The 15,255-nt window shown below is 39.3% G+C and overlaps 2 protein-coding genes across 4 annotated transcripts in view; one reads left to right on the forward strand and one right to left on the reverse strand.

Annotated features, from left to right (window-relative positions):
* fpr1 (formyl peptide receptor 1) overlaps positions 1–405 on the reverse strand; it is a 12,228-nt gene extending 11,823 nt beyond the window's left edge. For both annotated transcript variants that reach the window (XM_030073418.1, XM_030073417.1), the window contains exon 1: positions 347–405. The gene's annotated coding sequence lies outside the window, so the exon portion shown is untranslated. The remainder of the gene's footprint in view (positions 1–346) is intronic.
* LOC115374475 (trypsin-3-like) overlaps positions 1–11,674 on the forward strand; it is a 26,007-nt gene extending 14,333 nt beyond the window's left edge. For both annotated transcript variants that reach the window (XM_030073430.1, XM_030073429.1), the window contains 4 exons: positions 9,308–9,461; positions 9,672–9,934; positions 11,237–11,373; positions 11,525–11,674. In XM_030073430.1, coding sequence (XP_029929290.1) covers positions 9,308–9,461; positions 9,672–9,934; positions 11,237–11,373; positions 11,525–11,674 — 704 coding nt within the window. The remainder of the gene's footprint in view (positions 1–9,307; positions 9,462–9,671; positions 9,935–11,236; positions 11,374–11,524) is intronic.
* The last annotated feature ends 3,581 nt before the right edge of the window (positions 11,675–15,255 follow it).

The raw sequence follows: 15,255 nt of genomic DNA on the forward strand, positions 1-15,255 counted from the left end.
ACCCGAGAACAATCTTACACACAGTTTGGTGTACACTGCGGATTATAGGTTAGAAAAGGCAGTGTTTGCCTTAAAATATAGTAAACTGCATTGCGCTAATATTAAAATGCAATTAATATGAATTTAAGTGGTTAATCCTTTAGTAACCTTACATCCGAGGATAAAATATTTTTTTTATTTTGCACTAAGGCTTTCTTTCTTTCTTTCTTTCTTTCTTTCTTTCTTTCTTTCTTTCTTTCTTTCTTTTCGTCTTATTTTCCCAATCTAGCCGAATTCATCATGCACTAAATAGAACGGAATCAAACAAAAAAAAAAAAAAAACAAACAAACAAACAAACGACGGTACCTTTCACAGAGCTTTTCGGTGCACAGAAGACGCGTCCGTCAGAAAACTGTCCCGGGACAAGCTCGCTCTCCTCAATGAATGCTGTCGGCTGCGACGTCCCGTGGGGGTTCTAACAGTTGTGACGTCATTGCTCACAACGAGGCGGGACCACGAGCCGCACTTAATCCAATTTGTGGTCCTGAACCCCTTTTATATATCCTCCACACAATACTTGTGTCTTGCTGTAAAAGGAAAAGTGATTAAAACATGTTACCAAAGCAGTGCTGTAGAGTTCAGTCACTTTGAATGATGCCTTGTGCCAAATCAGCTAAATACAACATGAATCTACAGCCTTTATGACCCATTAAAGCTACATGGACTTACACATGACTATGACACATACATATGCATACCCTCACACACACACAGACACTGGCAAATGTAAAATATCCTGGACAGACTCACTTGAGTCTGCTCACTGATAGAAGATATTCATGCTGTGACATGCTCTCATCTTTAAGCCAAATGATGAAGACACTGTCTTTAAGGATAGACAATATACAAACAGTATCCAGCCAAGTGAAGGTAGAAATTGTAGGTTGTTGAAATGACTACCTGAGAATGAGTGCAGAAGCTCCTTCTCAAGGCCACCAACCAGTCACCCTGCGCTGGCAGTCTGTGTCATCTGTTTTTCCTCTATGTGGGTTAAGCTCATGTTTGCTTGAGGTTAAGTGTAATTGCTCTGTGTGTGACCGTTTGAATTGACATCTGGACATGTACATATATTGTGTGGCCTCTCTACAGCTCTACAACACATTACAAGAAAGTCCCAGCATCTGTCAGTAATATGGGGTTGCCAAGCAGTTTTCTGAAATGGCAGACTACTCCCTTGCTACCTCTGTCCACTTGAAGCTGGACACACTGACTATAGTGCCCTGCAGGCACAAATTCAATCCTAGTCTCATTTCAGATCAGGAGGAAGAGTAAATCCTGCTGAAGCACATTATTAGGAATAGTACTAGTCTTAATATTAGTATTATCATTAGTTGTACAGGTAGCATTGCTATTAAGATAGATAGATGTACTTTGTACTTGTACTTTGTTGATCCCAAATTGGGAAATTCTTGTTCCACAGACTACATAATGAAATATTTCTTTAAAATATCTATAGAATAGAATATGTATACATGGAATAGATGTATACCCGTAATGTATTTATATTAATATAATTAAAATAATAATTTGTTAATATAATAAATTCTAGTAGTTGTTGCAGAAGCACAGGAATTGTAGTTGTGGTGCCAAAACTAAAGGAATGAGAAAGCAATGCGTTATCAATAATCACAATCCCCTGTAAGTGGGGAGTTTTTGATTTCATTTTTTTGATTTCACAAGTCTTCCTTTACTGCTCTCAGTTCACATCCTCTCTCCTTTCTGCAGTCCTTTGCATTTGACCCCTCAGTGAAAGTTTGGAACTTCCACTGGTTGTGAAATGACTAAACCTCTTCCTATAGGTATGAGGGAAATCCCACTGCTCCCATTGAAACTGCTGATGGTTATTATCTGCTAAGCCTTTCCTCTCTCTGCTCTGCTGGGAGCACTTTGCTGTCATTCATATTCAGTCACTGTGAAAATCCACCACATATGGATTTCAGCTGTTACAGTAACTTTCTGTGGTTTGTTGGCACAAACATTTTGCATAAAAGAAGGAACGTCTGTTCTTGGTGGATGGGATGTTTTCTTTTACTGCAGAATGACTTTCATTAAACTGTTCAATGAATGATGCATTCACTGAGCACTTGACACTTACGTGGCATTTTTGTTTCTGACATGGGAAGCCATCATAGAAAAGATGAGAAAACAACCACACACATTCCCAACATGTGTTTAGAAAGTATTTTGTTATAGCTTTGGCATGAACACCTAATGACTTTTAGAGAAAATACCCCATTATTAAGAAAAAACATGGTCTAATGAGAATTTGTCTCAGCTAAAACTGGTAAAAACTAGTAAATTAAATTGTTTAACTAAACCTTTACACCTTTAATTTCCATCTGTAATCTTTTGAAATATGTCTGGTACAATGTTGCAGCAATGGTAATCTTTGTGCCTCAGATAATATGCATTTTTATCTGATCAAGCTTTTCACATTGAAATTACTCTTTCATCTCAGACATAGACAAGGCACTGTTCTCCCACTGTGAACAATATATATCCAAAACTGATTTTTTTTTTTTTTTTGAAGAAAATTACTGGCCAAAGCAGAGGGTGTATTAATTGGCGGTACTCTAACTTCTTGTCATACTTACTCCAACTTTCGTGCAGTAGGATGTTTGGGTAGCTCAAACTGTTAATGCAGTCTTGTGTGCTGAGAATAATGTGAAAATCATGTACGCGGTGTGAGAAGATTTACCACTTCAATAATAATGCATACTTCTTCACTTGAGTAACAAAGAGAGAAACTCTCTACAGAAATGCACCATAGTGTAGAGGAGTGTGGGCCCGGGCTTGTTTTGCAACAACCTAATCATAACTGTAAGAGAGTAATGTGGAACTATGGTAATCGGAGCAAAATGCAGACATGGGATGTGGGTGAGTGTTGGCTCAAGAGATTACAAATCAGTCTCATATCCTCGAAGTCAAGCCCTACCCTAACAAACACTATGCAGAATGGAGGGGAACTTTTAACCAGCATTTGGCTGGCCACATTTCCTCCCACTTGGGTCCACCTTACTGTTGATTTTACTCCCACACAACACAGAACTGCATACATCTGCATGAGATGGCAGTGGGTTGATGGGTGAGTTGTGGAATTCTGGTGTAAGCTGGCCAAACTTGTTGAAATGAATGGTTTGTGGACATATTGTTCATGACTAATGTTGGACTTGGAGTATCAGAAAAAAAAAACTATGATAAGTAGGACTTAAATGTGAAATAGCCAAAACACACTGCTGTTCGAGCTTATCCACATTTTATAAGGGAAAAACATCAGTGTTGACAATGCCAGAGTGCTTGAGTTAGTTCCATTATATTTATGTTTGCATGGCCTATAGACCCTGAAACAAAAGTAAGGCGTGCAGACTTTATTTAATCATGACTATTTTAGGACTGACATGGATCTGGCAAAGTGCTTGGCTAGAGTCTGTTTTGGGTCAATTTCAATTAAATTCAGCTGGCACTGCAACTAATTTACTAATTTACGATCTCAAATTAACCAGTTTTAAAACCCACGTTGTGGTGGATCTCCCTCAATTTTAAAAATGAAAATCCTCTTGAAGATGTGTTAAGCTGATTCCGACAATGATTGAAAAATCTGAATGAATTTTTCAGTTACATTATTATTACATTAGTATTGCTAATAAACATTTCCATCCCAAGAGAGGTGGCAAATTAAATTAAGTCTTAGGTCATTCCATTATCATCTAATAAGTAAAGAAAGTAGCATCTTGGTGGTCTGTATTGCTTTGCCCATCCAACTGAAATCTGTAGATAATAAAACACAAAAGTTTCAAGTGATCAGGTTCTCACAGTTTGAGCTGCAAGAATTTGCCCAACCCAAAACTGAGTCCTGGCTAATGTACACACCAAGCAGGAACTGCTGTACCCCGCCAATACACCAGATGTGAGGGGGAGGAGAGTGAAGGTCCCAGTGTGTGTGTGTGTGTGTGTGTCTGTATGTATATGAGAGAGAAAGAGAGAAAAAGAGAGAGAGTACATGTCTGCATGTGTGTTCATCTGTTGAACAACCGGACCTTGCTTGAATTCAGAGCAACACCCTTATTTAAGTGTGTGGGAGGAATCATTTCTTTGTTATCATTGCCTTTTTCTCGGATACATAAATATTCAACATCTGAATACTTCCCCACAGGGAGATACTGCACACCAGGACTAAAAACAGTTCTTTTTTAACTACAGGAAACAGTTTGAATAATTGTATCATTTTAACTCCTTCACTGCTTTTACAAACCACGCTGTGCTGTTCAAACATTACTCTGAATCACCGAATTGCCTGTTTTAGCTGAAGTCTAGACAGGACGGCTGCTCATATTTATTTTGTCATGATTCCCTTTAGCAGTGCAGCTGCCAGTTTTCATTTCTACGCTAAAATGTATTTCTTGAATTGATTGTTCTAGTTTTTTAACAAAACTTAAAAGCAAAGCATTTTTCTTGTGTCTGGAGTGGATATTAATAGCTATCCCAAGGCTATAGTTTGTGGAAAGCCTTCAGAGACCGTAGTTCTTGATTTACCAACCAAACGTGTAATTATGCGTGTGCCACACAAATACCAATTTGGGTGTGTAAAACAACTAGTCGAGGTTTGAGGGGAATTTTGTTTTTTGGTGGAAGAACGTGGTGGGGTGACTTGGGGTTGGGGGGTTTATTATTCACTACAGCTGTTGAGAGGGTGGGGCACTGACCTGAAAGACCCAACAGGAACGTGTGTCTATGTTTGGGGCAGTGAAATACTAATGACATAGCTCACAGCGCCTTTGTAATCCACCCAGTACTTTTCGTAGCTGCTGAGTGAAAAACACTGTGAGCTCACTGCTTCTCTAAATCTGCATCTGCTTTTTTAGGGGGGCAAAGCAAGATGGTGGCACATTGTCGTGTTGAAACCTCTAGATTCCAGTTACATGGTCATGAAAATAAACAAATAGTGGGAATTCACTGCGCACTGTAACCTCAGAGGTTTGTTGATCTTGTTGTGGTGCTGACTGGAAATCTAGCCCTTGTGTCACTGGTGTGGAGAGGTCAGTGATTTTGTTTTTGAAACCTAGATGGGTGCAAACTGCACTCCCCCCCCTGCCTCAGCTAAGGTTTTTTTTTTTTTTCCTCATAAAATACACCACACATAAAGGAAAAGCTGAACCTTGATAACTTAAACCACTTCCTTATATTTGTCCCTGCTTTCAACCGCAACGTTTTCAACTCCTTCAGGCAGGCCTAGAGGATATGAATAATCAGTCTTGGCTCTGGCTGACAACAAACAAGCCTGGCGAAGCATATGTCACACAGATCTTTGACAGTGCGCTCTCTGTCCGGCCTGGTATATTTTGAGGTACAGCGGAGAACAGGAACTGGTTAAGCAGGGAGATCCAGATGGTGAAATAAATGGGTGTTCTTGTCCATGCCATGCACTGTAACTGGGGTTGGCAAGCTCGTGGACATGTGTATTGAGGGAAAAACTAAGTTGTGGCCTTTTTTTTTTTTTTTTTTTTTTTGTAGGCCGATGGCATTTTTAGTTTGCACAGGAGATGGCAGTGAAATATTTTTCCTGTTTCTTTCCACTGAATCACATTTTCAGTGCTGTTTTGCGGCTTTGCAAGTTGCAACTGAGCGTGCTTCTGGTTGCCATGTGTCAGCTGCACAGACACTCAGAATCTCTTTCTATCTGGTACGCATTGCAATCATTTTGACAGACAATTTGGTTACTGTAGCATTCCTTAATCTTAACAGAGAGGTGATTTAATCTCCTGTCTTCCACAGAAAATTTATTGGAAATTCCCTTGTAAATTTCATGAAATGCAGACAGAAGGAGTAAACAAATAAGAAAAGCACAGCAGGATAATGAATGAGGGTGTGAATGGGTATGCAATACAATATGTTTTCATCTTTATTTGAAGTGTGTTTTTCAGCACAATGTGACAATCAACTGTGCTACACACACACTTATCACAGAAGCGATGATGTACAAGCAGAGACGAACGAGGCGTTTTATAGCGTAGTCAGACACTATACATGCCACACAGTAATGAGGAGGGGAGAACTTGCCTGTGCTGGATGGGAATGCTTTATATTTTAGTCTTAAATGTGTAATCATAGGGTTTGGTTAAATGCACCCTCACATTTAAATGTTTTCCTGTCTGGTGCTGATAAACACCTAGACTCATACGTGAGTAACAGTGGAGCCTTGTACTTCTTGTAATTCCTTGAACTTTGACTCAGCAAAGATATGCAGCACTGTAATTTCAATGCAATAACAGTGTGTCGTTATTGAATAAATACTCATTCCAGAAAATGAAAAGATTTTTTGACAGACTAAGATGTTTACATGCATATAATCTGAGACCAGGTAATATTTTAAAAACAGGAACACATCTTATCAGAAGCAACAAAAGGCACAATCACACTGTCGTATCTATCATAATGTTGTTTTCCAAGTTATTCTAAATCTCTCTCTCTTTCGTACACAAAAGAGAACTCTGTAAAGACTCAAGAATCATTTAATAAATACTGAGGGGGAAAAAAAACAAATTTGTGAGTGAAAGAATTAAGGAAGGAAGCAAACAAGCAATGAGGGAATTTTCCCCACTGTCAGCAAATGACACTTTCAGAAGTTGCCCCATGGAGGATGAACAAGAAACTGATTGTGACACCATGACATAGTGGAGGTTTCTGAGGATGTGAGAACATCTTCTGATGTGAGCACCGTTAGCACAGTTAAGAAATACTTGCAACTGTCAGATTGCTTTCATGGGTTCCTAAATTTGGAATTGAAATGCAACGCACTGATAGACCTATCTAGAGATCATTTTAATTTCACTGAACTTGTTTAGTTTTGTTTCAGGGTGTACTTTCCCCATGAGGGACAGATTACACTGGAGAAAGAATGCTTTGAACTAAGAATAAATATATGACTGAATTTCAGCAGCATCACAAATCAATAAATCAACAAAGAAAACAGCATCACTTTCAGCTTCCTCCAATGTGGCACATGTTTTCATCATAGAAATTCTGAATGTCCTAACATTTAACACCACTCTCAGGGATTCCTCTCGGTTGTGACATAGGACAAAGTCAGACTATGGAAAATTTACTGATGTTATGATATAGATATGTTATTGTAAAGTATTTCCTAACATCACTACAGTAAGTATTGTGACACAGCCAGGCATATTGCACTTGCCTATAGGCAACATGTCTGACATGACATGTCTGAGTCTGTGTGCAGTGTGCTCACCTACATCACTAAGCAGTAAATCACTACTAGTGAGGCAGATATTTGGGTAATAAAGATAAAGATAAAGATAAAGATATTTGGGTAATTTTCTGCACTGTGGATGGAAAAATGTCACAGTTGTGTAATGCCACTTCCCTTTATGCTTTTTACTCAAGGCCAGAAATCTCTAACTAGATGATAGTCCAGTAATTTTAGGCCAAAATTGGGGTCAACCTAGGACAAATTGCAAGAGAAGCAAACTCAACTGATTTTGTATCCTCAGTATGTCCTGAGTGAGGGGAAAAAAGTCCCAAGAAATCCTATTGGTGGAAAGTTTTGAAAATCACCTATTTATGACCACATATTACCAAAAAACACTGTTTTTAACACACAGGGGAAAGGGTTCAAAATTTTCCTTTCAGATATCACTTTAAAAATTCACAAGTTGATTACACACATAAAGACAAGAAAAAAAGCCAATTACAAGTTCTTTGAAATATTCTGTTTACACATGCATATCACACATTATCTGATTTGATTTCCGCTAATAAGGAATATAAGGAATAAATGCAGGAAGAGACATTTAAACAGTGAATTAAAAGGTTACTATATAACAGTGAATTAAAAGGTTACTATATATATAGTAACCTTTTAATCCACTGTTTAAACGTCTCTTCTGGCATTTATTCCTTATATTCCTTATTAGAGCATATCCAATCAGATAATGTGTGATATGCATGTGTAAACAGAATAATTCAAAGAACTTGTAATTGACTTTTTTTCTTGTCTTTGAGTGTGTAATCAACTTGTGAATTTTTATAGTGATATCTGAAAGTAAAATTTGGAACCCCTTTCCCGTGTGTTAAAAACAGTGTTTTTTGGTAATATGTGGTCATAAATAGGTGATTTTCAAAACTTTCCACCAATGGGATTTCTTGGGACTTTTTTTCCCTCACTCAGGACAAACTGAGGATACAAAATCAGTTGAGTTTTCTTCTCTTGCAATTTGTCCTAGGTTTTTTCATAAAATGACTGGACTATGAGTTAATGCACATGTGTTGAGCTTTCTCAATATTCTCATGCGTGAAGTCACACACGAATGACATGCAGTTCACTCTGACCCCTAAAATAAGTACAACTTGAGGAAGCAGCAGAGGGTGAGTCGTGTGTCAGATGCAGTGCGTGCAGTTCAAAGGATCAGCTCCAAAAGCAATATTCTCATACAGTAGCTTTGCTTATCTTAGGCTATGAAGTATGCTGAAAACATTAGCAATAACCATGATCATGAAAACTTACCTGGAACCGTGAGCTCAAATTTTAGGTGGAAACTATTGAAACACCATAACTTATTTGAATGTGGTGGGGGAAAAAAGAAAAAAGAGAACAGAAACAAACACGTGTATGCTAATTGAAACCATATAGAAAAGAAAAGAAAAGAAAAGAAAAGGAAGTTCCAAATGGCAGTGCTCTCCAAATCACTTTTTTTTCCCCCATCCAATGCATCTCTGCCAGTGAGTTACACCCTTTTGAATTAAAACACATGAAAACTAAACCCTTTCTCTTTACATTTTTTAAGGTTAAAGATCATGTATAGGCTAGCATAAATGATGGACTGCTTGCCCAAACAATTTTTTAGTCTTGCACATATTAAGCCCGGTGTCCTGGGAAAATGTAACACATGTTTTGCAAGGTGTCACTCTTGGAGGTGTGCACTTCATGAAAGACCTTGAGACAGAGGAGATAAGAGGACTAAAATACACAAAATATAGAGGCTGGGGACACGGTAATCCTACCAGACAGAGAGACAGACAGACAGAGAGCATGAGGCATTTCTTTCTTCTGGCACTCCTTGGATGGGCAGGTATGGCACTAAACTGATGCATAAACATGAAGTAAGTCTGATGATGCATGAGTTAGAGCAGGGCATCTGAGGGAGACTCACGTGTAACTGTCTTTAACTGGATGGATGTCAGCAACACAGTAATGACATGTCATCTTTCTTTTTTTGTCCCTTCATTATTTTTATTTTTAAACACACACAGCTGCCCTGGAGGAAGATGGCAAGATTGTTGGAGGGTACGAGTGTCCAAAACACTCTGTGCCCTACCAAGTGTCCCTCTTCACTGGGTACAACTTCTGTGGGGGGACTCTTCTGTCCAGTGAGTGGGTGCTCTCTGCTGCACACTGCAAAACAAAGTAAGGACATTTTATCACTAACCCCTGGTAGCAGCATGTTTAACTGATGGATGTGCACTGTGTTTGAAAAGCTATATTTAACTCTGTAATTCATGACTTAATGATTGTGAGTCCCCTGAAACTAGCTTTTAGGGAGGGAAGCGGTGTGGGAGCCTCTCTCCTTTCTCAGAATAATTGTAATGGTCTCCGTGGTGCGTTTAACTCCTCCAGGTCAAATGTAGAAATACGACTGGGAGAGCACAACATCTGGGAGGCTGAGGGGACTGAACAGCACATCATGTCTGCCAAGTTTATCCGTCACCCTGACTACAACTCCCGAACCCAGGACAATGACATCATGCTGATCAAGCTGAGCCAGCCGGCCACCCTCAACAGCTATGTGCGACCCGCTACCCTTCCCACAAAGTGCGCCCGTGATGGAGCAATGTGCCAAATCTCTGGATGGGGCAGCCTTCTTTCCAGCAATCAGGGCTGTGAGTTACACAGTAAAATAGCAACAGAGAGAGTCTCCTAGCCTGTTGGAAAGTTACATTTATCGTGCAAAATGCAAGCTGCTTCAAGTTGGAGATATGTTAAAAGATATGTTTGGTGTTTTTCAACCCAGGCCTTGTCAAGATGTTGACACCCGTCCTTTATTCACAATTAGCTGAAGTGATAAGAAGCTCTGCTGCAGCTTCTAGCTAACCTTCAACAATATCCAGCTTTCAGCTTTCAGCCTCAAAAGCCATCATTAATGTCATCTTTGAAAACTGCACAGAACAGTCAAATACAACTTGATTTTGCGCACCCAAAAAAAGGCTGCAAATGGTTTTTAGCATTTATTATAATACAGTAAATAAACACCCACAAGAAGAGGAGACTCTTAATTTTCTCCTCCAGGGAATACCAAAGAGAAGACCACCCCTTTTCCTGAATCAATAACGTGAACGCCATGTTGTAGAAATTTACAAGGCGGAAATTCTTAAGTCTGAACTTGGAGTGGATTATGAATGCTAAATAGGTCTTGTTAGAAAGCATCATTTGCGACCATTTTAATATTTGAATGTTCCCTGTTTTTTTTTTTTTTTTAAATGACGTTTATAAAGGTTTTGAAGCCAAAAACAAGTTTGAAAAAAAAAAAGTAGACATTTTTGGCAGCATGCACAAGTAAAATGATGATTAATTAAGAAAGAAAAAAGAAATCTGTTTTCCAAATTTGATAATAACTAAAAAAATGCAGTTGCTTATGCCTGTGGCAAATATTTCCATTTCATAATTCAACTTTTCAGCAAAATAAATGCAAACTTTAAGTGACCATTACTTAAAAGAATGCTTGCTGAATTTTTCAATCATGATCAGTATTTAAAAGACAGAAATTTACAAGATGGACATTCCAAGGGCCGACTTTCCTTGAATGCAGCATAGCTTCTAACACATTTTACAGCATTTTTGTGTTTTTTGATGGACAATCTCAAGACATATTTGACAAAAAAAGCGTTTATAATGGACTGCAGGGCTGTGCTGAAGGCTAGCAAGAAGTACTGGAGATGAGTTTCTCCCCACTAAAGCTAGAAATGAATGAGCATCAAGGGACAGACAGAAAGACAGAAGAAACGACAACTACCTCCTAGTCGTCTCACATGTCAGAGCCCACATGGAGCATTTAACTATTATCAGCTGCTCGCTCCTAGTCACAGACACTGGGTCCATACTAGTCGGGCCAACAGTCATGTATGTCAGGTTATAAATGATGGGGATGAAAAAAATAGTTTATTTTCTTGCACTGTCTGTTTCAGCACGGTACCCCGACAAGCTGCAGTGCCTGGACGCCCCCCTCCTGAGCGATGACACCTGCTTCAATGCCTATCCTTTCCAGATCACTGAAAACATGATCTGTGCCGGGTTCCTGGAGGGAGGCAAGGACTCCTGTCAGGTAATTAGGAGGTTGCAGCCAGAGCACAGACACGACTTCTTGCCTCTATGATTTAGCTCTGAATATGAAGGACACACCATCAACATGCACTCCCATACACACACACACACACACACACACACACACACAAACTCCATCTTGTCTTCCTCAGGGTGACTCCGGGGGTCCCATGGTGTGTGACGGGGAGCTCCAGGGTGTTGTGTCTTGGGGGCATGGCTGTGCTCTGAGGAAGAAGCCCGGCGTGTACACTAAGGTTTGCAACTACATCTCCTGGATCGAGGACACCATGGCATCGGGCTGAGCAGCACACACTCTGGGGAAAAGAGCTCACTTGTGAATGGATGATATCCATAAAATCAACTGTGTGACATTCTGCGTGTACAGTGTGGTTAATCAGTGTTTTTTTTTTTTTTTTTTTTTTGGTGATGTAATTGACAGCCTGGGTAAAAATGACTCAAAGTCACAACATGTGTGAAAAGATCAAGCTGCCTCCCTGGTCAAACGCTTTTACACTTTATTGTATAAGCAGAAAATGCAACATGTTAAATTAGTAAAAAACAAACAATCCCAGAAATTACAGCTCTAATCACTTTATTATTCATTCATTTCATATCAACACTGATGCCTTTGTTGCGTATATCCTTTATACTGAAATATGTAACTATTTATTTGATGTGTTTAACTCAATTTGAATATTTTCATTTCTTAATTCTCATCTTTAGTTTTTCTTGTCTTTGGTGTGAAGGTCAGTCATTCAGCATCAGGTGGACAGACTAGAGCAAGCAAGTACAGATCAACAGAGGTGCAGGTGGATTTAGTCATTAGGTGTGCCTAGAATTGCAGAGAGCAGAGGACATGCTTTTTTTTTCTTCCTTTTTCTTTTTTGCGCTTGAGTGAGTGAACAGAAGATTGCTTGACCACCAAGTAATGACAGGGCCCTAATGTGGTTCCAAAACACTCAGAATATCTTGGCACTGGGAACACAGATGTCAGTGTTTTTAGTCATACAGGGTACAACAAAGCATGCTCATGTGCTGACTAAGTTACCGCAAATGCGTGAGAACGTGCCTTTATTCCAGTGTCCTTCACAGGTCCCTGATGGGCCTGCAGACTTCTGTAGTCCAACCCCCAACTATGTTGATTAGCCAATGACATGTCAGAGACACACCTTGCATTTCAACCACATCCTCCTCATTATAATGGAGCAATAAAATAGGGAATAGAGAGAAAGGAAAACCACCTATTATATTATAAATATGTTCTCTAATATAAAATTGCTTCAGCAGACACATTAATATTTATATATTGCTGTCCTGTTTGAGAAGCTGGCACATAATTTGTGCTAAATAATAGAGTACATAAAGGAATCTGATATTGTATAATCCATGCTCATGGGACAGCATGTCAACCAGGTTTTGTGCAGTAGATTGCATCTAGCTAAACAAGATATAGTAGGCATTTGGTAGAAACCACAGCAAAGTAGCTCATTAAGGAAAACATACAGACCATGCATAATTAGCAAAGATTAGCAAAGGCAGCAGTGCGGGCCGTATAACTCGGTGGTGAAACGTTGCTCGGTGGTGAGCTAGTATACCATAAATTTGGTCAGTGTTGCTCACTCTCATTTTTCTTGTGGAGAAAACCCCCAGCGACATATCCAGTAAATACCCTGACTAGCTACAGCCTTCATACATGACATCATGCTGCTAGGCTCTCCAGCTCTGCTGCTGGTGGTTCCTATTTGGGTCTGACATAAGACATGTTGATCGCTCACGACAGCTCCTGTGGCTATGGGTGTGGACCCTAAATGACTGGTCAACAGATTTCCCCGGAAAGAAAGCCTCCGGAGAAGTAATCATGGTAAAGTCGGAATAGTGACAGTGATTTAATAGACCAGAAGGGGCGGCTAAGTCCTCTGAGGACTGGCCAAACAGTATAGGGTGGGTGTGAGCAGAGGTTTGTTTTAAAAAAACTGCCTTTGCTTGGTGACCCTGTGACTTTTCCTATATTCATTACAAGGCACCAAACTTCCTCTTTTCCCTGCTTTCATCCTCTTACTTTTGCAGTTCAGTGGAGTAACCAGCAGAGGGCAACATACAGCCTCCATATAGGGTGAATCACAGCACTTAGTCAAGGGCTTGATTGCAGCCATGAGGGTTTAGTTTGATCACTCTCACTGCTGATGAGATGAAATACCTCATCAGCCCACTGAATGGCAGTAGAGGAGAGGATTGTTTCTTGGCACAGCAGAATAAACTTTCTCTCTTTCGGACAGCGTTTCTGGCAATAACTCTGACATTATTTAGTCCAGATTTTATAAAAACACTCATAGTAAAATAATACCATAAAGAACCCTTGCCAAGTTTAACTGACTGTTACAAATATCTTTTGAGACACAGGCACAGTGGTCCCTAAACCAGTCTGAGAAATTATTGTCATATTTATATCTAAAACAAATTTCAAAATGACTGTTGTCAGCCAAAGTCCTGTATAAATTACAACAACCAAAAACAGAGCATTAATAATAAAAGCAGATTTTTTAAAAAAATGCAGAACATAGGCAAACCTTATGCTGAATTAAAAGCAAGGGAGAAAATTTCACTTTCATTTCCTTTTATCCATGCAAAAAAAATGAATAAAATTGACAAAAGTGGGAGCTGTTATGACCCCGACAGGGAGATGCAGCCGTTACCAGACTGGTTCTGGTTTGATTCTAATGTTTCTATTTATGGCTCCTTGCTTTGAAAAAGTGTGGGCACCCCTGAGGGAAAAAAAAATGAGGCTACGCTCTGCCTCGGTGTACGCGTGACGTAGACGTCTATTTGCTGCAAAATCCCATACGATAGGAGCCACTTTTATTAGTTTTTCTGTTGTTTTTGTCATCACGAGTAGGCGCAACAGCACTCGCAGCCCAGCTGTAACCATGGTAAAACAGTGCACACTGAGGACAGCCCATAGGACATGTCTTCAATCAAAGGGGAGACCACCGCCTTGCTCCTGACGCACGGCTGACTCACGGGCGCGCGCGTAATTGATAATTCTCCAGACAAATAAAGGCGCACATGTGGCTCCGTCCGAGTGAGAGTATTCAACCGGCAACCTCACACCAAGCGGCCAGACACAGAAATAACGGAGTGGATGCCTCGCAAATTCAAAACCAGCCGAACTTGACATCAGGTAGGGGCAGATACAAATATCACAGTTTTCATGACATGTTATTAATTCAGCTATATTAACTTCGTCTAATTAAAAAGCAAAAAAATATGTTTAAAAAAATAATGTACAGTCCCTTTGGTAAATAGTGGCATGTCACTCTTGATCATGGTGTCTTTTTTTTTTTTTTAAATAGCGATTAAATTAAATGTTTTGAATCCCTGCCTGTGGTGTGGTATTCGCTGTTTTGTCATACATTTATATTTGAATTGAATGAATGATTTATGAACTTTTTTTTATTTTATCTCGTCAAGTGACAACTAATGACATGTCCTCTTACTAAAATAGAAAAAATAGCAGCTTTTAGGATAGTTATGTGGTTTTGTTCTACAATAAGGTCTTACTGTAAAAAAAAAAAAAAAAAGATATTAATTTGACCATAATTATAATATGTTGCTGACTGATTAATAAATAACAGCATGGATTAACAGTGTTGCTATAGCACATATAACAGTTGGCTGTAGAGTTTGAGAGTGTAGGCTAACTTAAAGCTTATAGCCCTGATAGCTGTATAATTTCCTACATATTAGCTTATGTCATTACAATAGACCACATGAAGTGAGAAAAGCCATTTGACCGTACAGTGCCATGAGTTCCTTCAGTTTTTTTTTTTTTTTTTTTTTTTAGCTTGCATCTGGCCTCAGTGGGAATCCCTCCTGTGACCTTTGC

The sequence above is a fragment of the Myripristis murdjan genome, chromosome 16 (assembly GCF_902150065.1).
Source record: "Myripristis murdjan chromosome 16, fMyrMur1.1, whole genome shotgun sequence".
Taxonomy (NCBI): Eukaryota; Metazoa; Chordata; class Actinopteri; order Holocentriformes; family Holocentridae; genus Myripristis; species Myripristis murdjan.